The sequence below is a fragment of the Hemibagrus wyckioides genome, linkage group LG09 (genome assembly GCF_019097595.1).
Source record: "Hemibagrus wyckioides isolate EC202008001 linkage group LG09, SWU_Hwy_1.0, whole genome shotgun sequence".
In the NCBI taxonomy this organism is placed as follows: domain Eukaryota; kingdom Metazoa; phylum Chordata; class Actinopteri; order Siluriformes; family Bagridae; genus Hemibagrus; species Hemibagrus wyckioides.
The window spans coordinates 24292469-24318185 of record NC_080718.1 but is presented as its reverse complement, the minus strand read 5'-3'; the positions used below and the strand labels follow the sequence as shown (position 1 = coordinate 24318185).

Below are 25717 nucleotides of genomic sequence, written 5' to 3'. Positions count from 1 at the left end.
ATTAATAAATAAATAACCAAATTAGTGCAATAAAGTAAGTTATTACTATAACAAAACAAACAGAACTTATAGTAATCTATAAGTTCTGTTTGTTATCTTATCCACCCTGCACGTAACTTCTATAATAATATCTATCTATCTATCTATCTATCTATCTATCTATCTATCTATCTATCTATCTATCTATCTATCTATCTATCTATCTATCTATCTATCTATATTAATGTAAATTATTTATTGATCTAATGATACATTAATTAACAAAATAATTAGAAATGTTTATAGAAAAAGTGTAAACACTTTGGCACAATTAATTTTAATCAGCATAACTGACAATAACTTAATTTATTATTATTATTATTATTATTATTATTACACTACATTTTAAATTAAAAACATCCACCAAGAAGTAAGATTAAATTCCTCTCCCTAACACAGTCAATATGAGGACTGATGAAAGGTATCCATTAACACCAACAAACGGCTGATTGTCTGCTGAAAACAGAGCCCTGACTTTCCTCCATGCGTGCTTGCTCCCTCTAGCATGAGGACAAATCAGATAAACCTGGAAAAAGTAAACCTGGACACAAGAGTCGTGGCTCTTTGTCTTGCTCTTACACGCACGAACCTAAGACCTGAAATAACCTAGTTACTGCGTTCAGGCCCAGAAGCTTCTCATTTCCATGTTTCATTTAGCTTCTAAAGTGATCTTCCTCTGTGTGTTAATATGATCTGTGTGTGTTTTATTATTTTATTTTTAATACCATAGCCTTGGATAGCTGATGATTCACAGGGTGTTTCTTGAGTTGGGAGGTACAAATAACCTGCCTGGTGAACAACCTGATCTGTAACTTTAAAACACTCCTAAATGCTTTTCTTGTGCACTGTCCCTCAATTATAGATGAAACATAACAGTTAATATTCTTAAGTAATATATTTATGAACTGGTGGCAGGAATATTACACACATGCTAACTATACAGGATCTCTCGTTTAATCTGAAAGCCTATATACAGTGTTGTATTGTTGCATGCCAACCCAGCAAAGCCAGCAGTTTCCTCAAGAAGCTGGTAATTATATGCTTCCTGATACAATCTTATCAGAAAACCAACAGCTCATATTAATGTGATTACCTTGACACTGTTACACATGTGTAAATACCTGACAGAGAAAGTCAGAGAATGTCAAGATACTTTTGTGTACTTACTCGAGTCAGAAAAAGTTGATGTGATTAGTGTCATAGTGGAACCTGTAAAAGTATGTACGTGTTAGTTGTATGTAGTTTCATTCATTTATCTTCACAGACTGCTTTATTCTGGATTATGCTTTATAGCACTCCATCACAGGACACACACACACATAATATTATATTATATTATTATTATATTATATGTTATAATAATATTTTCATTATACATTATGACCACCTGCTGAATATTGTGTAGGTCCCCCTTTTGCTGACCAAACAGCCCTGACCCGTCGAGGCTTGGACTCCACTAGATCCCTGAAGGTGTGCTGTGGTATCTGGCACCAAGATGTCAGCAGCAGAAACTTTAAGTCTTACAGGACTTAAAGGATACTTTTGATAGATACTGACCACTGCAGCCTGGGAACACCCCACAAGAGCTGCAGTTTTGGAGATGCTCTGATCCAGTGGTCTAGCCATCACAATTTGGCCCTTCGTCAAATTCACTCAAATCCTTACGCTTGTCCATTTTTCCTGCTTCTAACACATCAACTTTGAGGACAAAATGTTGACTTGCTGCCTAATATATCCCACCCACTAACAGGTGCCATGATGAGGAGATACTCAGTCTTATTCACTTCACCTCTCAGTGCTCAGAATGGTATGGCTGATCGGTGTAGATTTAATGTCATGTAAAGTCTGTACAAGGAGTTCTGTTATTATTTATGTGAAAGTAGCTATAAACAGCCTTTTCCTCACCAAAATCTCTTTTTAACTTTCTTGAAGTTAGTGAAAAGGATTTGAAAAAATCTAGTTAAAGATGAAGACCATTCTGTGACAGAAAACTCACTGGTACAGTGCGCTGACACTGGAGACTCCTTCCATAAGTGTTAAAGTTAAAGTCTCCTTACAGAAAACGTCATGATTATGTGAAACACCCACAAGTCCCCGTTGAAGTTATTACTACAGAAATGATAACATATTTTGAACAAGCCTATTAATATACATAGGAAATATTTTAATGCTTTTTTAAAAGGAAATTAATGTAAACTTTCTGACCAATCAGAATGGAAAAATCTGTATGTTATAATTTTTTTTTACAGGTTCAGGGACAAATGGGGGAAAAAAAAACATACAAGGAGAACAAAACAATAAAATGTTTTAGGAATTATTGTTTATATATATATATATATATATATATATCTGTGTGAAACAACTGACAATAATAACTACACAAACATAAGCAGTTAGACAGTTAGGGATACAATTCATCAAAGAAACACCTATAGGAGAAGAGACGCAGATAAACAACAGAGAAATTATTGCTTCGATGCTACGTGTTTTTTTTTTTCTTTTCCTTTAGGTACTAGCTACGGTACAAGACAATAGTAATATTTCAACAGTGACAGAATTGACAGAATTTTGTGCAATTCCAGAAAAAGAAAAGAACTAATGAAGCTAATAAAGTTCATCACATTACAAAGTCCAACATGTATCAGTTTTAAAGTACAGAAAACAGTGAAGCCGCACGTGAAAAAGTAAAAAAACCAACAAACTAAAAAAAGCATCATTGTCATCAGCATTATCGCCTGTGGAGCATCGGATAGGTCGGGATCAGTTGGATGCTCTGTTGTTATGGTTCTCTCGCGTTCTATTTTAAGGTGTACGCTTGCAACATCAAACAACCCGCTGCACATACACACACTCGCTCGCCCCAGACGTTTTAACAACACGACATTGTTTCTCTGTGTACACACCGTCCTTACGCTGCCTAGACAAAACAAGCAGGTAAAACAGCAACACTGAGTACACTCAAAATCAGTATTCTGCTGGTGACAAGGCTACCTGAAAAACAACCGGACAAACAAAATGAAAACGATGTACAGCTCAAAGCTGGTAGCTCAAAGATACAACTTCAGCAGTAATAAAGTGCTTTCATGACGCGAGCCCTCAGAGGTTAGCCGATTCACTTAAACATGCACTTTTTTTTTGGCTTCTCAGAAAAGGCTCGGTTTTCATTGGTTTGACACGGAGGAAAACGACAACATGAAGCGATCAGCCAAAGCACAGACGTCTGATGCAGGTGACAAATCACAGTTTATCTGCCTACGTGCACGTGATGACTTTGTCGGATTTCTCGTATCGGATAAAACATGCTAAAAGCATCAGCATCCTTTGTTTTTTTTTTTTACATAAGAACACATTAGAAATTGCATGTGGTTATGCTGAAATGCTCCCCCAGCTTCCCGCAGAGCGTCTGGTCAACGTGGAGTATTGTGGGATTTGTTCATGTGCGTTTTTAACATTTGAAACTTGTCTTTCGCAAAAAAAAAACAGGACAAGTTGTATGAATCCTCATCGTTATCGAAAGGCTTTGGGATCACAGGAAAACTTTCCCATTCTTTTCTGGGAGAAAGCCAGATTTAAACCAGAAACATGTTGACTGTATTGTATAATACTGATGTAAAGGGGTGGACATTTATTTACATTTACATTATTTACTGTCCAGTGTGACCCAAAAGAAGAGGAGGTTCCCTTCTGAGTCTGGTTCCTCTCAAGGTTTCTTCCTCATATCATCTTAGGGAGTTTATCCTTTTCACCGTCGCCTCAGACTTGCTCATTAGGCATAAATATTAGAGACAACTAGTAACTTAATTTTAAACTTTATCATTTTTATTCTATGTTTCTACATTTTCTAAAGCTGCTTTGAGACAATAAAATGTTAAAAGTGCTATAGAATTAAAATGAATTGAAGTGAATTCTAGCTAGCCACAGGGCAAGTGGAAGCTCCAGGGTATTTAAACATTTACTGGGTTAAAAAACAAGGGCATTAATAGAAATATAATATACATGAATTCCTGGGGAAGGAGTAGATGACTGTGTAGCCACAGCCCTTATTTTCTAGGACATCAACATAAATCGGTATGACGTAGGGTTTATTTTCCTCCTTCTCTTGTTGAACCTGGCAACTACGAATAAAAAATAAATAAAAGCCAGGAAACAAAATATGTTCGAGCTCTCAGGCCACTGCTTTGTCACTGTCATAATGTTGTCTTGTACACCTGGTTGGTTTGATGTGCTCTTTCATCTGACTGTTACATTAATCCTGCTCCTTATTTGCGTCTTACTGCCTCTCGTCTTCTTTGCTGACCGACTCATTATGGTCTATATAAACAGAACGACTGCATAAAGTGCTATGGACGAAGAATTGTTCATTTTCCCTCTTCCAAGAAAACCACTCAAGTACTACACATGAGTCAGGTTGACTTTTTGAAAATACTTAGACCAGTTTATAAGGAAATTAATGAGCATCTGTCACTGCGAAGCACTTTGTTACTAGTCAAACCAAGACAAGACGTTTATACAGGCTTGTAAATTTAGACGGCAAATGAGGCGGCAGGAAGAACGGCACGAGAAGACAATAGGCATAGTGTCGTGTTAAAATGACAACAAGAATGACGCAGTAAATGACATGGTAAAAGGACACAATAGACGGCAAGGAAGATGACAACCGTGACAGAGAGAATGATAGAAAGCGACAACGTCCACGCTGCTTAGAACAACTTACAACAAGCATTATACAAAGCAATCAACATGTTTCTGCCAGGAATCAAGCTTCATTTAGAGATTTAGAGATGTTCTTACCACTGTACAAAATATACATGAGCTTCTGATCTGTGTTTGTGTTCTTACTCCTTTCTTTGTAGCTGATTTTTTTGCTTTCACAATGTAGTCATGTTGTCAGGTCATGCAAAGAAACAAACTGATCTATATAACAATCCTAAGAAGAAGAAAAATAAGAAGAATAATTCCTCAACAGCTACACCAGCTGAACGCAAGTCGATCCTAAACCATATGTTGAGAGTACTTCATTTAAAGCACTAGCAGCGTGGAGAACTTCAGCTGCACCAGACCTGTTAGGTATCCCACAACTAATCACCAGGATTCTTCCTTACAATAAAATTATGTTTCAATTATATTATATTATGCATCTTTTGTATGCACTTGCTCTGTTCTGCTGTTTGGGCTCTAATGCTATAAATTTAACAGGATTTTTGTAAAAAAAAATCCATCCATCCATGTATCTTCTATAGCGCTTATCCTACACAGAGTCTCAGGGAACCTGGAGTCTACCCCAGGGGATTCAAGGTACAAGGCAGGGGGACACCCTGGACAGGGTTCCGACCCATTGCAGGGCATAATCTCATGCACACACACACTACAGGATGCCAAGAGAGATCACCTACAAAGCATGTCTTTGGATACTGGGGGAGGAAACGGAGTACCACATGGAGAGCATGCAAAGTCACCTGGGGTGGAGGCAGGAATCGCCTTCCCTGGAGGTGAGAGGCAAACGTACTCACCTCTAACATATCATACCAGAGAAATATAACTAACGCCTAGTCCACTGATCCACATATGGATGTGCTTTTCAGACAGTTTTGTTCCGCTTTAACGGTTACCTTTTAAAATGGTTTGCTTGTAGTGGATATTTTCCACGCCAAAGCCTCAGTCTGATGACATTTTGCACATTGTATTAGAATCCCTTCCTTTTTAATAATCCCCGTTAGAGAAACCTTTTTTTCTCCCCGTGATTTGTCCCTAAGCAGTGAACATAAATCACATCTATCTCTATGAAGAAACCATCTGCAAAGAAAACAAAATAGAGGTAAGTGTCCAGTTTGAACTGGCTTAACGAATGTTGTGTCTTTTAGGGGGATTGGTGGAAAGTTTTAAGATTTAAGGTTTAATCAGCCTATGAAAGAGCTTACGTTCTGCTGGTGCACCTGGCTGCGAAGTATAAAACCGGTGTGCCTCAAGACCACAAAATGAACGCTTTTTAGGATTACCTTACAGGATTTTAAGCCTGTTTTTTTTTATCCTATAAGGTCAAGATTACATTTCCCCTAAAACCTACTTTCATGTTGCTTTCCCTCCATGTGACTGTCTCTTCCCATCACAAAATGTTAATCACATGACACCTTATTTTACAAGTTAAAGGGTAGTCCATGTGACGTCTTTCATCCGTTCAGGGTTTATTTTTTTGTTTTTGTTTTTTTTGACAAAAAAGAGATTTTGGATTTCACAAAACACCAAGCAAGCTGAGCAGAAACAGACGGAAAGCACAGTGCTTAGAATAGACTGAAAGAAATGAAAATTAAAACGAGTAAAAGGTTTCCTCCTCTGTAACTCACAGCAGGACACGTCTAGCTCTAAAAAAAAAAAAAACCCCTAGAGATATACAGACAACCTTTCTGATCGTAAAGCCTCATTTACAGCCTTCTGGACTCCTGAGCAGGAGCAGGATACGTATCAAAGGCTAACTTCAGGATCGTTTGATTTCTGCCGTTCGGTATAAAACGCTCCGTGTTTAGCTACAGCTGTTAACATGCAAAGAATGCTTGTGGTATAAAATACATGGTAAGAACAATATTAATCACAACAACACACATATAGTTTAGTAAACAAACATTTCCAAGTTTATAAGTAAAAAAAAAAAAAAAAATTCCAACTATCCCTTTCAGAAGTCAGCAACCGCGTGGTGTGTGTGTGTGTGTGTTCAATTAACTTCTGGCTATCTGCCTGCATCTTAATGCATCACTAACACACACGCATCCTGATCACGTGGACTGTATAAACCCAACACATCACCTGATCTGTGAAGTCAAGATATGCAAAAAAGAAAAAAGAAAAACGTTGCTTTCCCTTGTGTGTTAATCCTCCATGATCAGTTACTGAATGCTAGAAATAAAGTCTGATATGAAACCACTACTTCAGCTGCTACTTCTACATTTAGATACATTTAGATTTCTACCGATCCTCTAATGCTACACTAATTTGAGACTACAGGAGTGTGTGAATGAGTGAATGAAAAGTGCTCTGATTGCAGGAGGTTTCTTACCACCCCCCTCCCTTTTTTTCCATGCTACCTTTTGCTTTTCTGTGAGACGGTGGCGTGTCTGTGTGTCAGTTCTTCCAGTCAAGACTAACCCGGTCCGTCCTTTCCCATCGCGAGCGACAAACGCTCTCCCCTCTAAATTTCTTTCTGATTTTATAAGGTTTTTTTTTTTAAATTAGAGCTGAAATGAAGGGTGTCTTTGCCTCCATATGAGAGAGAGAGAGACAGATTTAGACAGAGGACACGTGCAGAGAGGCGGGTTTAGTTGAAGACTTTCGGAGGGCTGTCGGGACGTCGTGTCTGGACGATTTTCATCTTGGGCCGGGCCTCGTCTTCCTCCTCCGTCTCGCTCTCGCACACGTGCACGACCACGCTAGGAGTGGAATCCGTACCTGCGTGCAGCTCGTATTTCTCCCCTGGAGAGAGAGAGAGAGAGAGAGAGAGAGATACAGAGGAAGTCATTGATTCAATGGCATAGATATATAGATAGTAGAGATAGATAGATAGATAGATAGATAGATAGATAGATAGATAGATAGATAGATAGATAGAATAAGTAAGAGAGAGAGAGAGAGAGAGAGCACAAAACGCAAAAGAGTAAAAGAGCATGAAGAGTGAGAGTGAAAGAGTTGGACAGGCACAGAAAGAGAACATAGGAAGTACAAAGAGAGAGAGAGAGAGAGAGAGAGAGAGAGAGAGAGAGAGAGAGAAATATAGTGATACAGAGTAAGTCAGTGTGAGTCAGTGAGACAATGGCAGACAGAGAAAGAGATAGACAGACAGGCAGCCAGACAGAGAAAGAGGGAGGGAGAGAGGCAGAGAAACAGAGAAAGAGATGGGCAGAGTTAGACAGAGAGAGAGAGAGAGAGAGAGATACAGAGGAAGTCATTGATTCAATGGCATAGACAGATAGATAGATAGAGAGAGAGAGAGAGAGAGAGAGAGAGAGAGAGAGACAGAGTGAAATATAGAGATACAGAGTAAGCCAGTGTGAGTCAGTGAGACAATGGCAGACAGAGAAAGAGATAGACAGACAGGCAGCCAGACAGAGAGAGAGGGAGGGAGAGAGAGAGACACACAGAGAAAGTCATTGATTCAATGGCATAGATAGATAGATAGATAGATAGATAGATAGATAGATAGATAGATAGATAGATAGATAGATAGATAGATAGATAGATAGATAGTGAGAGAGAGAGTGAGAGAGAGGAGTAGACAGACAAAAAAGTAAGAGAGAGAGAGAGAGAGAGAGAGAGAGAGAGAGAGAGAGCACAAAACTCAAAACAGCACGAAAAGTACGAGTGAAGAGAGCGGTCAGATTATTAATCCTGAAGCCTAAAATGAATATGTAGGGAAATAGAAGGGGTGAGGTTCAGTAAAACACATCAGCTCTAAATGCATGATGAGTCAGTGCACCACACCCTTTTGTTTGGTTTTGACTGATGGAAAGCTCTCTGATGACTGTGCTGTTCTGGCTGTAAGGAAGTTCTCTCATAACCGGATAAAACCTTAAATGTACATGTTTAGAATTTAATATCGAACCACTAATCTGGAAAACAGGCTTTCTTTGTTGGCAGTCCCTTGCTTGGTTACCAGACACTTATTAGAAAAATAATTGATGCTATTTTCATTGCACAGTGAATAAGCAGGAGAGAATAATAAATGGTAGCTGGACTGAAGTAGAGAATAAGATGCGTGCGACTGCCACAAAAACTCTTTTACAGGCTTCTGAATAACAGGAAGTCTTAAATCAGATACCACTATATTTCTTGCACTGTGTCAAATTAAAGGCGTAGGCCCTGTGGGGGAAAAAAAATTCAGACACGCAGACAATGATCTACTAGATCAAGGTTGCCACAGAGACCAGACAGGGTAACTGAATGCTGATGAGATATGTGCACACAGGCATCCTGCACTTTCAGCTCTGTCCACCAGAGGGAGCTGCCTGCACTAATATAGGTCATATTAGTTGTTTTTAGATCGCTGTTCAATCCTTGCCACTCATTCACAAAAATGCTCTTAGTTCTTTAGGGTTTTACACAAAACATTAACTATTGACCTTTCACATGCACAAAAACACTTTCACATTCACACACAAAAAATATTCTCACGTTCTTGTACCTCTCTCACAAACGGTGATATAATTCTCACATTCACACACAGACCACTAAAAGACTGCACCTATATACATTAAGCAGTGGCAATTAATGTGGCACAAGTGGCTATATAGGTCTGACTACTGTTTGTAGGTTTGTGTGTGTGTGTGTGTGTTTTGTGTATATACCTGGGCCCAGTTTGGCCACTGCACACAGAAGGTCATAATTGATGACAGGGGTGGCGTCTTCGCTTTGGCTCCACCCCACAGGTGGGGATGAGGGTGGAGAGATGAGGAACTGCTTCACAGGTTGGGGTGGAGCCAGATACGCCTTGTCCACATCCTCACCTGAGTTCTGCACCTGAGTAACGACAAGAAAACCCAATTTTTCCTTTCATCGTTCTGTCTTTTACCTGCTTGTACGTTTTAATACAAAGCTGCAATTGAGCTTTCAAACTCATTATTAAAATGATTGAAATCCAGTATAATAGATATGAAGTAAAAATACCTGTGCGAAATAAAGTTTGAGTTTGGAACCGTTGAACTCCGACTCGTGTAGCTCGATGCGAGCGCGTGCAGCAGCCTCTGGTGTACTGAAGCTGATCCTCACTCTCCGGAAACTCTTAAACATCTGGAAGGATGTTTGATCGTCGTAGATCCGAAACAGTGATTCGAAACGTTCCTGTGTGTGAGACAAATTAGTCTATTACCTTTGTGATTCTATCCACAACACACAACTCTTTTATATTGTATAAAACTGTTTATAAACTGCACTTCTTTTTAAAAACAGTTATACTATATTACTACTCTATACTATAATAAACTATATTATATAACTAATCTATTTAAAAATCTCTATGATATATGATATTTAAAATATATAATTAGCTACATGGTTACTAATGCTTATATGTAATATAATATTACATATGGGGCAGTGGTAGCTCAAGTGGTTAAGGCTCTGGGTCGTTGACCAAAAGATCAGGGTTCCAGCCCCAGCACTGCCAAGCTGCCACTGTTGGGCCCTTGAGCAAGGCCCCCAACCCACCCTGCTCCAGGGGCATTGGATCATGGCTGACCCTGCACTCTGACCCCAACCCCCAAGGAAAGGATATGCGAAGAAAGAATTCCAGTGTGCAGTAATATATATGTGACAACTAATATAAGAAATGTGTATCATACCTATATAAAAAAGCTTGTTATATATTATATAAAATATAATAGAACCTCTAGAACTATATCATATTAAAAACGCTACATGATAACTATACTTTAATATACTAAAACATTATGAGAACCTCACTATATACTATTTTATTTAAAAAAACTGCGTACTAATACTATACAATAAGCCTAGATGTTACCTATACCATGTTATACAAAAACCGTAAGACTATATTATTTACTATTATGTAAAAATTATTTAACTATAATTACATTATACAAAAACTTCATGAACCCTATACTATATGATATGATATTATATATACTATTATATTAACACTTACTATTATTTACAAAAACCTCATGATGACTTTAATATGTAAAAACTATATCACAGTGTCATGAATAAAAACTACTGTATACTACATTATCATGAGACCTATGTGATACTCTACTACATATATTAGCTTAAAATATATATATATTTATTCGAAATACACTATACTATATACAAACATGATTAAAGAAGATTTTCCTATCATCTTCCATCACACAGATATACACCAATCAGGCATAACATTATGACCACCTGTCTAATATTGTACTGATCCCCCTTTTGCTGTCAAAACTGCCCTGACCCGTCGAGGCATGGACTCCACTATGTCCCTCAATGTGTTTCTGGCACCAAGATGTTAGCAGCAGATCCTTTAACTCCTCTAAGTTGTGAGGTGGGGCCCATACTTATAGGACTTAAAGGATACTTTTGATCGATACTGACCACTGCAGACCAGGAAAACCTCACAAGAGCTGCAGTTCTGGAGATTGGTCCTTGTCAAACTTGCTCAAATCCTCACGCTTGTCCATTTTTCCTGCTTCTAACACATCAACTTTGAGGACAAAATGTTGACTTGCTGCCTAATATATCCCACCCACTAATAGGTGCCATGATCATGAGATCATCAGTGTTATTCACTTCACCTCCCAGTGGTCATAATGTTATGGCTGATTGGTGTATTGTACACAACTGGACCATTTCCTGTATAAAACTTTAAAGTGCAGAAAACAGGGATAAAATAAAAGAAAGTGTGGTAGATGACCTACACTGGTTACAATAGTGTAATGCTGTATATAATATATATTATTACATTATATTATATTTCCTAGCACTTAACTAGAACGAAATAAGGAAGGCTTATAATATAAGCTATGGCTAGAGAAATAGGACAGAAACAGAGAGCATCAGCATAGGTCAGTGTACACAATGAAAACAAGGGTCAAGGTTAAAACTCTGACTTAGGAAACTTAGTGCGGTTAAATTTAAAAAGATATTAACAAGTATCACAGACATAGAGTAAGACCAGCATAAAGGAGGTGCAAGGCTTCACATAGTGTGTCTGAGAGTCTGTGGTGTTTCCACAGGTCCTGAGTGCTGTGATAATGAGGTGCAGATGATAGTACTCAGGAGAGGTGAGTACTGGTTGCGCACTGGTGGGAACAGACCCATAAAAAAACAAACAAACTGAAAAAAACAACAGTGCATCCTCATTTAGTACAAGTTAATGTGTTGTAAAACTAGTTAAGGATTCTTCAAGGGGTGCTCTTGAGAGATTTCTAAAGAAAACAAATACTGGAATAGGTTTAGAACTATCTCATACTGGTTAGAACCTCTAAACTCTGAATTATGAAGTTATAATAAGGTCTGCTCTAGGATTATTATAGTAAACTATTCATTTTATAAATACAGCTATTAAAAGTGTTGGAATGGTGAAATAACTCATCCATAGTCAATGAGAAACAGACTGAGGAGGCAGCAGTGAGTGTCCTTTTTATCAGAACGGGGCACTCAGATACACAGGGGAAGATGTGGCATGGTTCGGTGTAGAGTTTTATAGATGCAGTATTTCATAAATCCAGTTAGTGAAAGGTTTGTCATAAAAATGAGGTGAAATAACACATTAAAGTGGGCTCTGGGCCGTTGACCGGAAGATTGCGGGTTCAAGCCCCAGCACTGCCAAGTTGCCACGGTTGGGCCCTTAACCCTCTCTGCTCCAGGGGCACTGTATCATGGCTGACCCTGTGCTCTGACCCCAACCTCAAAGGATGGGAAATACGAAGAAAGAATTTCACTGTGCAGTAATGTATATGAGACAAATAAAGGCTTTTTCTATTTATTCTATTATAGTCGATGAGAAACAGATTGAATAGGCACCTGTGACATTCCTCTTTATCGAAACAAGCCGGAATTGGACCATAAGCTAAAACCTCTTTTTAAGATTGATAATTAAAGACAATTGAGCACAGATCAGTGATCTCAATTTAAAAATCATTATACAGTATATATACCTCATACACACAAATTTGCGACTCGGAAGATTAATAAGTCTCTCCATTTACGTTTAACCAGCAGGGAAAAAATCATGACCGACTCCTCATACCTTGTCCACTCGGTCTTATTTTAGTAAATGGAACATAATTATCCGAACAATGACCTTCATTTACATTATTTATGTTTCTAATACACCGCATGTACACAGAGCTGTTAGCTGTTCAGTAACTGCTCAGGGTTTTTTATTAACATGTTCAGTGATGCTTCAGAGGTTTATGCTCAACTGGTTTATGGTCAGAAGTTCAACTGACTGGAAAGCTGAAATCTGAGCAATGCCACGTTGTCACGGTTCGGATGCTGTCCTTTTTTTCTGAGAATAAATGTGCTGAACATGTTCATTTTTCTGTACATACAGTATGTATATGTTCCATCATTTTTTATTATAAGTCTGTATCCATTACTAGGAAATGTTTAGATATAAGAGAAGTTTTGAAATCTTTTAGAATTGACTAGATTAAATAATATATTTAATAATATTATAATAATATAAAAAAGATAATATTTAATATTATCATTAATATTATAATAATACTATAATAATATTTAATATTATTATTCATATTTTTTTGAGAAACACCATTTGTCATAACCGTAATACTTTCTCAAAAACATTGAAAATTATGTATTATTTTATTTGGTATTGGACACTATTGAAAACTAACAAAAATCTAATGCTGATACTGATTAATGTGCACACAAAGATTCTTTCAAACTTGTTAAATAAGTGTAAAATGCTGAAGCTGGTTAATAAACCCTGACTCTAAAATAATCCCTCTCTTTCTTCCTCCTCCCAGCTGTCCTTGTTTCTTTCTGACAACCTTGTCCTCTCTCTAATGTCTTGCCCTTTCTGTCCCAATACCATCTGGCTACCTTGGGAGAATTATGGCTGTGGAATAAACTGGTTCACATGCTTTCTTTTCTGTTTTGGGCTTTATATAAAAAGATGCACACATGACAAGGGCTCTTTATTACACGAAATAAGAACAAACTATAATTATCATCATCGCTACAGGAACTGCGGGAACATCTGGATAAATCGTGTGGAGATTGAAATTCTTTTTGAAAGCCGCAGTACTGTTTAATCAACTGCTCCTTGTACTCAACCCTACAGCCATAATCCAATAATTTCCACCATCTTGTGCTTGACTTTCATTTGAACTTGAACAAAAGCTTCAGTTTGACCAATCCTGGTCATATATCTGTGTTGTTGTTTTTTTTATATATCTATATTTACCTCTTTTGTCAAGTGGTAAAGCCTTTGAATGGATGAAATACCTCAAACTTTACACAGGGGAAAAGTAAAAGCATACTTCATAGTCAATTCATCTTTAAAAACATTTTGTTTTCATTGGCAACTTATTTTTAATTATCCACATTGGCAATTGACTATAGCTGTTGTCTGGACCAGTGAGCTTCCTTTAGCTAAATAATTAACATAAATGAATGTGAATGGATAAACTGCCACAGAGGGTTTGCTTCAGAAGATGCGACGAAAACAACTAAACGAAGGTCAGTTTTTTCCTCCATTCTTCTCTACTGGTTCTGCTATATCATTTACTCAGTCTGGTCAATGAAATCCATCATATGGCCAAAAGGTTTGTAAACACCGGCTCGCCACACCCATATATGCATTTACTGAATGTTGAATTTCAGCTTTAGATTTATAATAATCTTCACTCTTCTGGAAGGATTTCCACTAGTCGGAGTGTGCCTGTGGGGATTAGTGTTCATTCAGCTACAAGAGCATTAGTGAGATCAGACACTGATGTCCGGTGAGGAGGTCTGGGGTGCAGTCGCTGTTCCAGTTCATCCCAAAGGTGTTCAGTGGGGTTGAGTCAGAGTCAGGGATCAGTGCAGGACACTCGAGATCCTCCTCTTCAGCTTTAACACACCATGTCTTCATGGAGCTCTGGGGCTTTGTGCACAGGGGCCACATGCTGGAACAGGGTTTGAGTCTCTTACTTCTACTGAAGACAAATTGGAAAGCTACAGCACACGAAGACTTTCTATATAATTGTGTACTTCCAACAGTTTTGGGAAGACCTACATATGGGTCACAAATGGTTGGTCATAGGGTGCAAATTGCTGGTTCTACTAGTCGATGATCTTCTTAATCTTAATTTTTCAGTGTTAATGCAAGTGCCAGAGTAGGAAAAAGTACCTACAACTTCATGTTCGCGTCTTTATTACAGAACAAATACATTTCCTAGTTAGACCTACATAATTTCTTACCTACCACTGACGGATCATTTATGAGAATTACACTGCACTAAAACCCCTCTGATCATTAATTCTATACATAAAACTCGTAGACACTTGATATAAATTAAGATGGCTTTTGATAAGTAATGAATTAAACATTTCTTTTCATTGCGAATTTTTTTGAACCTTTTTGAACTGGTTGAAGCCGCCGTCAAGCTGCTGGCAGTTTCTAATCATCATCTATTCTGAAAAGCTAAAGGAACATCGAGTTCCTAGTGTTTATCGTCTCATCAGAGGTGGAGGACATGTCATCACCAGCTGCCCCAGCACACTTCACTCATCTAAATGATCTCCTCATCAGAGAGAGAGAGAAAGAGAGAGAGAGAAAGAAAGAGAGAGGGAGAGAGAGAGAGAGAGAGAGAGAGAGAGAGAGATGGGGGTGGCAAAAAGAGGGGAAGAAAACTGATAGGAAGTGTCAGAGAAAAATATGGAGGAATCAGACAAAACGACAGAGAGAGAACAAAAGTGAGAGAGAGAGAGAGAGAGAGAGAGAACACAGGATAAGAAATAGAAGAATATTGAAACGAGTGCTGATGTGTTTGTAACCTGGAGTGGTAACTAGAGAGGACGCGGCGATCACTAATTCATGGTGGTGCATTCTGAGTGCACTTCCTGACTCCGGTATACTCTTACAGACTCCGGCTCCACTCCATCACTCCGACCAGCACACGCGTGCCATGATCACAGATACCGTGACTCTGTAAACTACATGCATGTCGGTGTATGCTTTTTCAGAAGTACAGTGCATGTGAGATGAACCAAGAGTGTTGATGTGTGTGTAAGAGAGAGAGAGAGAGAGACAGAACAAAAAAGTAAGGAAGAGTAAATGAGAAACTGCATGGAAAATATAATAGTTCTGGGAGTGTGTAATGTAACTGAGTAAATAAATTAAATTTAAAAGCAGCATTCGCCTGCAGTTATCAGACTAAAGATGTTACATTGTTATGAAAATATTTCATAGCATTACTCTAACTTTTGTTTTTATAACAGTACTGGGAATTAAACTGCTCCTGCTATCTTCACTCGATCCCTTAACCCTCTAAATTGCCGTCTAACAAACTTCTCTTGAGCTATTAGAGTAATGGAACAGCCCTTTAGTACAGTGTCCAGGCCTTACCCCAGAGGAAACGGTGAGGACTAAAGTCGACAAGGACATGTAAAGAACAATAGTGAAATGGAGAAATGGTGTTTGGAGTCAGAAAGATCTTGTGGAGCTTGAGTAACACAGAACCTTGTCACGTTAGACATTAGCACTGATTTTTCTAGAGTTAGTACTGAATCTTGTGGTGTCTATACAGATAACTAGAGTTAGCATGAACTTTTATGACGTTTGAATAGGTTAGGCTTTTGCCGTTAGAATGAAATCTTGAAGAGTTAACTCAGGATCCTCTGCTCTTAGTATGAAATCTTGAGGAGTTTGGAATGGATTTCTCTGGAGATAGAATGAAAGCTTGGCATCTGAATGGATTCCTCTGGAATGTGGACTTACCCTGGAATTTTTCTGGCGTTTGAATTTGGAGTTAGCGTGGAATCTTGCAAAGTTTGTATGAATTCTTGTGGCATTAGAATGAAACGTTGCGGAGTTAGCAAGGATTCTTGTGCCGTTAGAATGGTCTCATGTAAAGTAAGTATGAAATTTTGGGGTGTTAAAGTGAGATCCTCTGCTCTTAGCATGAAATCTTGTAGAGTTTGAATGAATTCCTCTAACTTTAGCAAGAAATCTTGCAGGGTTATCAAGAAACAATATAGAGCTAGCCGGGAATTTTGAAGTGAGGATGAAACCTTGTGCACTGAGCGTGAACTCTAGTAGAGGTACTTGTGTAGTTTACCTTGTCTGGAGTAAAACGATGTGAGTGTTAATGTGGAACTTCATAGTGGGGTATTAACCTTGAATTGTTTGTTATTGTGAAACTGTGTGGAATTAGCATTTTTTCCCCCGGATCCAAATAAAACATACTCTTGGCTTGCTTCTGGCTTGCTAATGGAAAAAAAAGCCGAGCTAAAAATATGAAGGTCAACCTACTGCATTCTTTCACACAGTGAAGCACTTTAAAATAAATAGCACTCTCATTCTCCCTTAACGCAGAGCACTGCATAAAAAGTGTTGCAAGTTTCCTAAAATGATTTAACAGCTTTGCGTTCATTAGGGTAATGACAATGAGATTAGCTCAGGGATTTTAACCTGATTCTGAACTCGTGAATTCGACACGATGGTCAGATAAATACCGCTAACATCGGGATTTTACCCTGACCTTTGTGATAAGGCTATGTTTAAAATCCTAATTGGGATGTGGTGGGAAAGCGTGTTATAATCGTTACATACACTGGATTTCTCTGAATATCTACATAAAAGAATACAATGGTTTGAATTGTGAATCTGGGATCTTTCTTCATCTGGGGATACAGAGGGCTTAGGAACAGCTGAGAATTCTACCAGGCACTGATGTTTGTACATCTCAGCTTTGGAGAACAGGTGCTAGTCTGTGAAGAACAGGGTGTATGTCTGAATAACACACCATTACACCACACACGCAGAATTCAGAGTACAGCTTTGGACATTCTTTCCAATAGCAAATGTACAGCTGCCACAGAGAGAAGGGTTGAGGACCTAGAGGCTTCGGCAATGCGTGGGCTGTGCGTTTCCTTTTTACAGTGTAGAAATTCATAATCTATGAATTAATATGAACATATATTCACAAAATGTTTTTTTCAAACTCCTTTTGAAAACATCATCTTGGTAGCCAATGATGTTTCCTCTAATCCGTAGCTATTAGCAGATTAACTACAGCCAAACTGTTGGAGCTAAAAATAACACCAGCTATTCAAGGGTGATGAATGTACACACAATAGCAAAGGCAATAATCACCATCAGCCTTGATAAAGTGCAAATGATAGTGTGGAGATTATTGTAATGAACCAATTATTCCAATCTGACAGAGAAACTCTGAAAAATGCTAAAGCAATGAAGCACAAAATAGTAGTAAATGTCTCTTTTCTCTAATCCTAGGCACGGTTTAGAAAAGAGTCTGTAAAAGTGGCAAACATTATATAAGGCCCCTAGTCTCTTAAAGGTGGAGTATGTCATTTTTAAATCTGTTTACAGACCTCTAACAATCATATAATATCACAGATCCATTTTTAAAGTGGAATTTGCCATATTAAGGCTCTCACCAATTTCTTCATTTTAGTCTTTAATTATTTTTATTCTGAGATTTTTCAGGCCCGGAAATGAGCTCCACCACTGATGAGTGACTTAAATTCTGCCCGTTTTCCTTAGAATTCAATCCTAGAAACCTACAAAGTTCAACAGAATATGTTGGGTAAGTTACAGGAGGAGAAAAAGGCTCATCAATGTTTTTTTTTGCAATTGCAATTTACCACTGAGGCAGCAGAGGGCTCTAAAAATAACATACTGCTCCTTTAAGCTGTTGTTCTCAACCCTGAAAAACTGTCAAATGACAATTTTGGGAATTTTGGGTGAAATCAATTCTAACTTTAGTGTCAAACCACAGTCTTCTATAAGTCTATGAGATATTCAGACATTGCATATCTATCTATCTATCTATCTATCTATCTATCTATCTATCTATCTATCTATCTATCTATCTATCTATCAACTAGATAGATAGTAGATAGTGGCATATCTGTCTATCTAGATATATATAGATTTTTTTTATTTTTGATATTTGATAAAGTGCAAATAGAAACATGATAACATAGGCATTTACATTTATACATGTGTGCAGTCTGTTAGATTTACATTTATAGTCATGTATGTATTAAATGATTTAAATAAAGTTAATTTAATATTACTCTAACAACACTAAATTTCAATCTCTGCATATTTTCCCAAGTGCTTTAATTACAAGTCTGGCTTGTTTAACCACAGAAATAAAAAAAATCATACAAATTTGGGGCATGCAGTCTACTGGGATGCCGTAATGCTTTTGGACTGAGAAAAGAGTTGTTTTTAATTAAGAAAACGAACATGTTAAACAGAAAAGATGTTTAATTAACCTGGCAAAGCTTCAGTTTCTGGCAAAGCTTAATGGCCCAGTGGCATTGAGAGTGGAATTAGAGAGCAATGTAATAACTCAATTCCAATAAACTGTTATCAAATACCAGGCACAAATAGAAATATGTAAAACAGGTAGAGGAGCTGCTGAAGGTAATGGTGCTCACTGAGGGAGAAGTTATATTAAGCCTTGATTGAGGGGGGAAAGTAGTGCTGGTTGTTAGGTTGTTCAAGAACTCCTAGATGACTTCCTGTACTTTTCCCCCAATCAAACAATCTCCTAAACAAGCTCATCTTCTATAATGTTGACTAATCTGACTGTCTCCCTGCAATTTCATGGAAAGGTCAGTGAAGATTAAGATGAAGACAGTACTCAAGGTTATGGCTTGGTTTTTATGATTTGTGGCAGTGGTTCAGTAAGATGTGTTACTATATTCCACTTCCATATTTGCAATTGAATATGGAAAAAAAACACTTGTTTACTTCTGGTCTATTAAGATGTGCATTAAGTAAATACAAATCAACAAATCTACATTCATTTGGAGAAGCATTTAATGTCTAGAACCTTGGGCGAAAGGCAGGGGTACACCCTGGACAGGTCACCAGTCCATCACAGGGCCACATATAGACAGACATCCACACACACTCACACTCACTACTATGGGCAATTTAGAATTACCAATCAACCTAATGTACATGTTTTTGGACTGTGGGAGGAAACTGGAGTAAACCCATGCAGGCACGGGGAAGAACATGCAAACTCCACACAGAAAGGCCTCTGCCTGTTCGAACCCGGGATTCAAACCCAGGACCTTCTTGCTGTGAGGCTAAATCCCAAACATAGCTTCAGCTATTCTAATGTTGTTGAATAGACACTGATGATAGACACAGACTCATTAGTGCTCTTATGTTGTTTTATGTAGCATCAGGGTCCTGGAAAAACGCTCATTTCACTATGTACTGCATCAGCTATATGTGGTTGAAATGGCAATAAAAGCTTTTGACTCTTGACTTGACTTCTGTAAGACAGAATTGGGGTCTACAGTTTTAGAACAGAATCACAGGAGCTGACCTCTGAAAGCAGAACTCTATAGATCTACTCCACCTTGGGATTTTATTCATTTGAATTATAGAGGATGATAAAAACAGAATTTGTACCATGGGGACATAACTCTGATAAGGGATATATTGTTCTGAGGTCATAGAATCATAACATAAGATGTAACTCTTACTGTTCTATACATGCACATAGAAAGCTGTTCTAATATACAGAAAGTTGTTCTGCCCTTGCAGTAGATAAAACAGTACTCCGATTGTGGTTCTCCTATGGCATGATGTAGGACCACAACAACAGATGTGCAACTGGTGTTCTGTTCTGATGCATGGAATTATAGTATACAACTCCTACAGTTCTAATATACAGGAAGAGGTTCTGCCCTAGAAGTAAATGTAATAGAGCTCTAAGGTTCTCCTACTTAAAACTGAGGTTCTATTGTTCTGATGCTTGGACAAATAACATATGATACAACTCCGACTGTTCTAATACACAGAAAGCTGTTCTGTTCTAGAAGTGAATGGAACAGAATTCTGATTGAGGTTCTTCTGGTGTAGCAGGTAGGACCATAGAAACAACCGGTGTTCTCTGGTTCTGATGAATGAAGCCATAAAACTAGACCTCCAAAATGTACCACAGAACCACATAACCAAATGTGTGATTAACATCCAGAACTATAGAAGCTGATTGGGTTCTACTGTTATACTGTCATGACATAGACGTTTGTATGAACCCATATAACAGCCTTGAAATTAGATTTGCATTGACTCTTACTTATATAAGAACTCTGAATGAGATTCTCCTATTGAAGTAAATGGAACCGATTTCTGTTCGTGGTTCACCTATTACCTGCTGGAGGACCATAGACACACTTCCACTTGGTGTTGTATTGCTCTGATATATGGAACCACATCAGACATGCAATATGTCCATCTGCAATGTGTAGAAGCACAGAACCAAACGTGTGGTAAGAATTTTACTGTTCTGACATACAGAACTATTTCAGCCAAGTTGGTTCTACTGTTCTACCTTAGAGTAATAATCAAAGACATTTAGAGATACCCTCATCCAGAGTGATTTACAGACTGTACACCTTCTTTTATACAACTGAGAAGCTGAGGGTTAAGGGTCTTGTTAAAGGGCCCAGATGTAGCAGCCTAGAGGGATTTGAACACACAACCTCCTGAGTCATAGTCCAGCATCCAAACCTCTAAGCTTCCTCTCCCCAAGAGTCACCTAGAAGTCTGAATGAAACAATAAAACAGAGCCTAGAAATCTGACTTGATCTGCATGGACGTTTGCTGTCCTACACAGGAAATAAATCAAACCCTAATATTAGAACTCTGACTGGGAACCTACGGTTGTAATATATCCAGGCGATAACAGAGACAGATCTGAGATGGAGAGCCTATTATTTTAATGCACGAACCATAAAAGCAGACATGATCTAAATGGAGAACTACTGAGCTCCAGCTGAGTGTGATGCTTGACTGCAAATTGTTAAAAGACCCTGGAAAACTACGGGACACATTACGTGACTGTAAGAGTTTGCTTAGGATCTATAGATAGATGTTGGTTATGGAACATTCCCCAGAGGCTTTTAACTCCTGGCTTGTCAATCGTGGCCACTAGTATTGATTAAGTCAAGAGCAGAGACAAAGAAAGCCAGTTTATCTGGACTGTAGTGTAAGCTGTTGTTTGGGGTGATGACAGTATTTTGATACAGACGCCTTTGGCACAAACACGTTGGATATATTGGCTGTAAACAGATGTAGTGCTATTGAGAGTGTTGGGTTACAGCGTTCATATTTATCTGGAAGCTCTAGCTTTCCTTCCAAAGGCAGACTTTTTAGATCTGTGTAAACAAAAAATGATCAGTTTACAAGAAGGAGAAAAAGATTGACAGATGGATAATCAACTAATCCACCTGTCAATCAATAAGGTGTTTTCTTAATGTATTTAGGAGGCCATGCAATCCATCACTTGTTAACTGTGAACTATATGCATTACATCTGGCTCAATTTGCATGAAACATGACAAAGGTTAAGGTTAGGATTGTGAGCAGGGTTCATTTTTGCTTTTACTTACGAATCCATTCTCATAAAATTAAAACCTTGTTTATTCAAACATATGCACTTTACACAAAATCGGGCTCTGGAAGCAAAGTGAGAATTGTATCAGAGGTCAGTAGTTCAACTTAAAGTTGTTTCTTTCTCTTGCCTTTTGTTTCCACACTCTGACCTACTGAGACATACACCAGATACTTTCGCTCACCTGTGACATTCTGATATGATTCAAGTTTTGTTGTAAACCTCAAGCAGTGACTTCCTGCTATTAGTTCCTGCTCCTATTAGGACAAAAAAAAACCCCTACACACTCCTTGAACAAAAACAACTAAAGGTCACACTGTGATCCATTAAATCAGCAAGCAAATACTTTTAAACAGAATCTTGCAAAAAAAATAAAGTGATGTTTTAAAAAAAGGCGTAGATGTGTACAGACTTTGTGTCCAGCCTACAACTATTGTTTCTCAGAATATGAACTGTTTTTCTTACCATAATATAATCCACCCAGCCACAGAGATGAGGTATATTAAATTATTTTGATTTAGTTTGACCCTGACAAACAGTTGACAAGGGAAATTATCCGAACAACATTTGACAGACTCCCAAACATTCAGCTGGACATTACGTAATGTCCTTCACTTCATTAACCTTTCTCCCTCTCATGTTACAAATCCTCCCTGACTGAAAGACACACACCTATGAGACACAGAACAACACCATCCCAACTGTAATGAGGTAGAGGGATAAATGCATTGGTTTTTCACTTGACTGTGATTCAGAATTGAATTAATCTGAACACTAAAATGAGTGTAAACAATAAATAAACACATGCATGCATTAATCCCAAGGTCGGATACCTTACTCGGTTTCTTGTAAGAAACCTGATATCACATGGTTATGTTACATATCCCTAGTGTATGCTGTTGCTGTAAAGGACATTTGTTAGAATATGATAATATTCTGGATGCTTTTCTCAAATAATTTAACCAATCAAAGTGAACTATCCTCAATTTAAACATCAAGATGAACAACTACAGCGTCTTTACTACAACACTAGTAACCTATTAAAACCTTAAGTATAAAACAACACAATTGCTAGCTAAAAATGCTGGCAAGATGAGGGGGGAAAAATGTCTACAGTCAATACTAAGTGACTCAACGTAACAGGTCTTCCCAAGATATTGCCAATATTGTTCTGTGACAAAAAGGGGTTCTGACGCAAAGGAAACAAAAACGTAGTTTACTTACCGCGGTTTCTGAAAGGACACAAAAACCTCGCTCCTCTCCACTGCAACCCTACTCCAGCCGAGGTAATTTATCTAGCTAGCTAATTTAAAATCAGCTAGCGACGTTTTAAAGGACGAGTCTAGAGACACTGTGTACACCATGAGAACGTAAATACAGTTAAATTAAATGCTACTTGACATCCCTGATCAATTTATTCTAAGTAGGTTACTCATTAAGGTATTGGGACTGATACAAAAAAAAAAATCAATAAATCAATACACACAAATAAATAAATGGTCTCTATGCATCCATGTAGATGTAATAGATGCAATAGAGCAATAGATGTAGAGGTTCTAGGTCCGTAAAATATTAATAATAACCACATTTAATTTTAAATAAAGGGACCAACTGGAATGTCCAGAGGTTTCCAATTTCCACTGTACACTGTTGAAGATTGTTATACTGGTCAAACTTGCAGAATTGTGCTGTGTCCCAAACCACATGCTAATATCCTAAGGAGTTTCCTAATCAGAAATGAATTGCATTAGAGCTGAACTCATTACGAAAATGAGCGTGGGCCTACGTGATGACACTAGAAAATGGATAAGCGATTAGCCTGGAGTAACACACGCATCCAATGGTGTGTATCTGGTCCCCTTTTCTCCTCATCAATCACAGTTGTTTGGTTGTAATATTTCCCACAAAGATCCAGATTTTTAGCTTTTAACTCGAGTAGCTTGTAAAGAGAGAGGCTACTTTACTGACCGGACAGCAGAGACATACATCTCCTTTTCTGTAGATTAACAGCTAGCTCCCAAAAACAGCTTTTTACTTTGTTTTATATCATGATATAGGACTCCTATAGGAGCGAAGCAGCGGTGATCTCTACACAAGCTTTAAATAGCATGTCAAAAAAATTGTGTAGTAGCTGCTAGATCGTGTAAAACCGTGATAACTGTCAACAATTCAAATGCTTCCTGCAAGATGATATGATTCTGTGTCATGTTGCTCGGTAAAAAAAGCAGGAAAAGGTTTTTATGCACTGTCAGATTGTGTATAAAAATACACGTGTCTGTGCCACCAGCGCTTCCTCTGTGTGATTGTTCAGTATTGCTGGAAATATTACCACTCCAATCAAATCTGCGTTAACGCTGGACATGCCTGTCTTCCTGGGATGGGCTCTCCTTTACAGACAGAGAGACTAGAAAAAAAGAGTGAGGAATTGAAAGCATTGAAAGCACAGGATTTATTTTTATAAACATTATGATGCTAGGGAGAAGTGGAGTGATGTGAAGCTGATTGCATAGTAAATAAAGGTCACAATGTATGTACAAAATTTTTGCACAAACTTAACCGTTCATGTAAAACACTAAGAAATGGTAATACACCCACTGGCCAATTTATTAGGAACAGTGGTACCCTCACACATTCATGTAATTACCCTATCAGTCAATCATGTGGCATGGATAGGGGCATCAGAATAGGGGAAAAATATGATCTTAGTGACTCTGTGGTATGATTGTTGATACCAGTATTGATGCTGATGTCTCACTTTACAGACTGGTGAAGAAGAAAAAAAGAATGAAAACACCTTGTTGATGACAGAGGTCAGAGGAGAATGACCAGACTGGTTTGAGCTCACTCTGTACAACCATGGTGAGCTGAAAAGCATCTCAGTATTGAATGTGCTACAACAGCAGAATAGCACATCGGGTTGCAGCCAAGAACAGGAAGCCGTGGCTACTTTCGGCACAGACCCTCCCAAGCAGGACAGGTGACGATTATAAAAATGTCGCTAGGTCTGGTGCTTGACTTGAATTACAACTTGCAATAACCTATCTATTGTCTGCAGTATTTATAACCATATGTCCCAGTTCAGTGCTCTTGGTAAAAAGAGTCTCTATTGTTTTTTTTATGGTACAGGTCACCTGGCAATGAAAACAAGGACAAAGTGTGGGATCATAGATTTGTTTCCATATCACCATATTGTCTGGTGTACAATGTTGTAAGAGAGAGAGAGAGAGAGACAGAGAGAGAGACAGAGAGAGAGAGAAAGGATGAATATGCAGTAAAGCATGCTCTGAGAGGAAAGCAAAAATGAACAGACATGATAAAAGAAGCGGATGTTGTCTTTTCTATAATGAGCACCAGTAACCCGTGTGCAGTTTATTAATCTCCTTAAACCTGAGCGAAACAATGATTATTCCCACTCAAAGCAATCTCCAGCAAACTGCCTATATTTCTTCTTTTGCCTCTCTCTTTCTCGATTACATTTTTAACAAGTGCAATGAATGAATAAATGTAACTTGGAACAAAGGGACACTTTTCTGCCTTTCTTCGTGGTTATCTCTTTGTTTCTATGTC

At 38.1% G+C, this 25717-nt stretch overlaps 1 protein-coding gene across 2 annotated transcripts in view; it reads right to left on the bottom strand.

Moving 5' to 3' along the window:
- Positions 1-3359: 3359 nt before the first annotated feature.
- The window catches only part of rcan3 (regulator of calcineurin 3), a 40686-nt gene continuing 18328 nt past the window's right edge, over positions 3360-25717 (bottom strand). For both annotated transcript variants that reach the window (XM_058399210.1, XM_058399211.1), the window contains 3 exons: positions 9688-9861; positions 9369-9540; positions 3360-7500 (listed from right to left, as the gene is read on the bottom strand). In XM_058399210.1, coding sequence (XP_058255193.1) covers positions 7346-7500; positions 9369-9540; positions 9688-9861 — 501 coding nt within the window. In that variant the 3' untranslated portion in view covers positions 3360-7345. The remainder of the gene's footprint in view (positions 7501-9368; positions 9541-9687; positions 9862-25717) is intronic.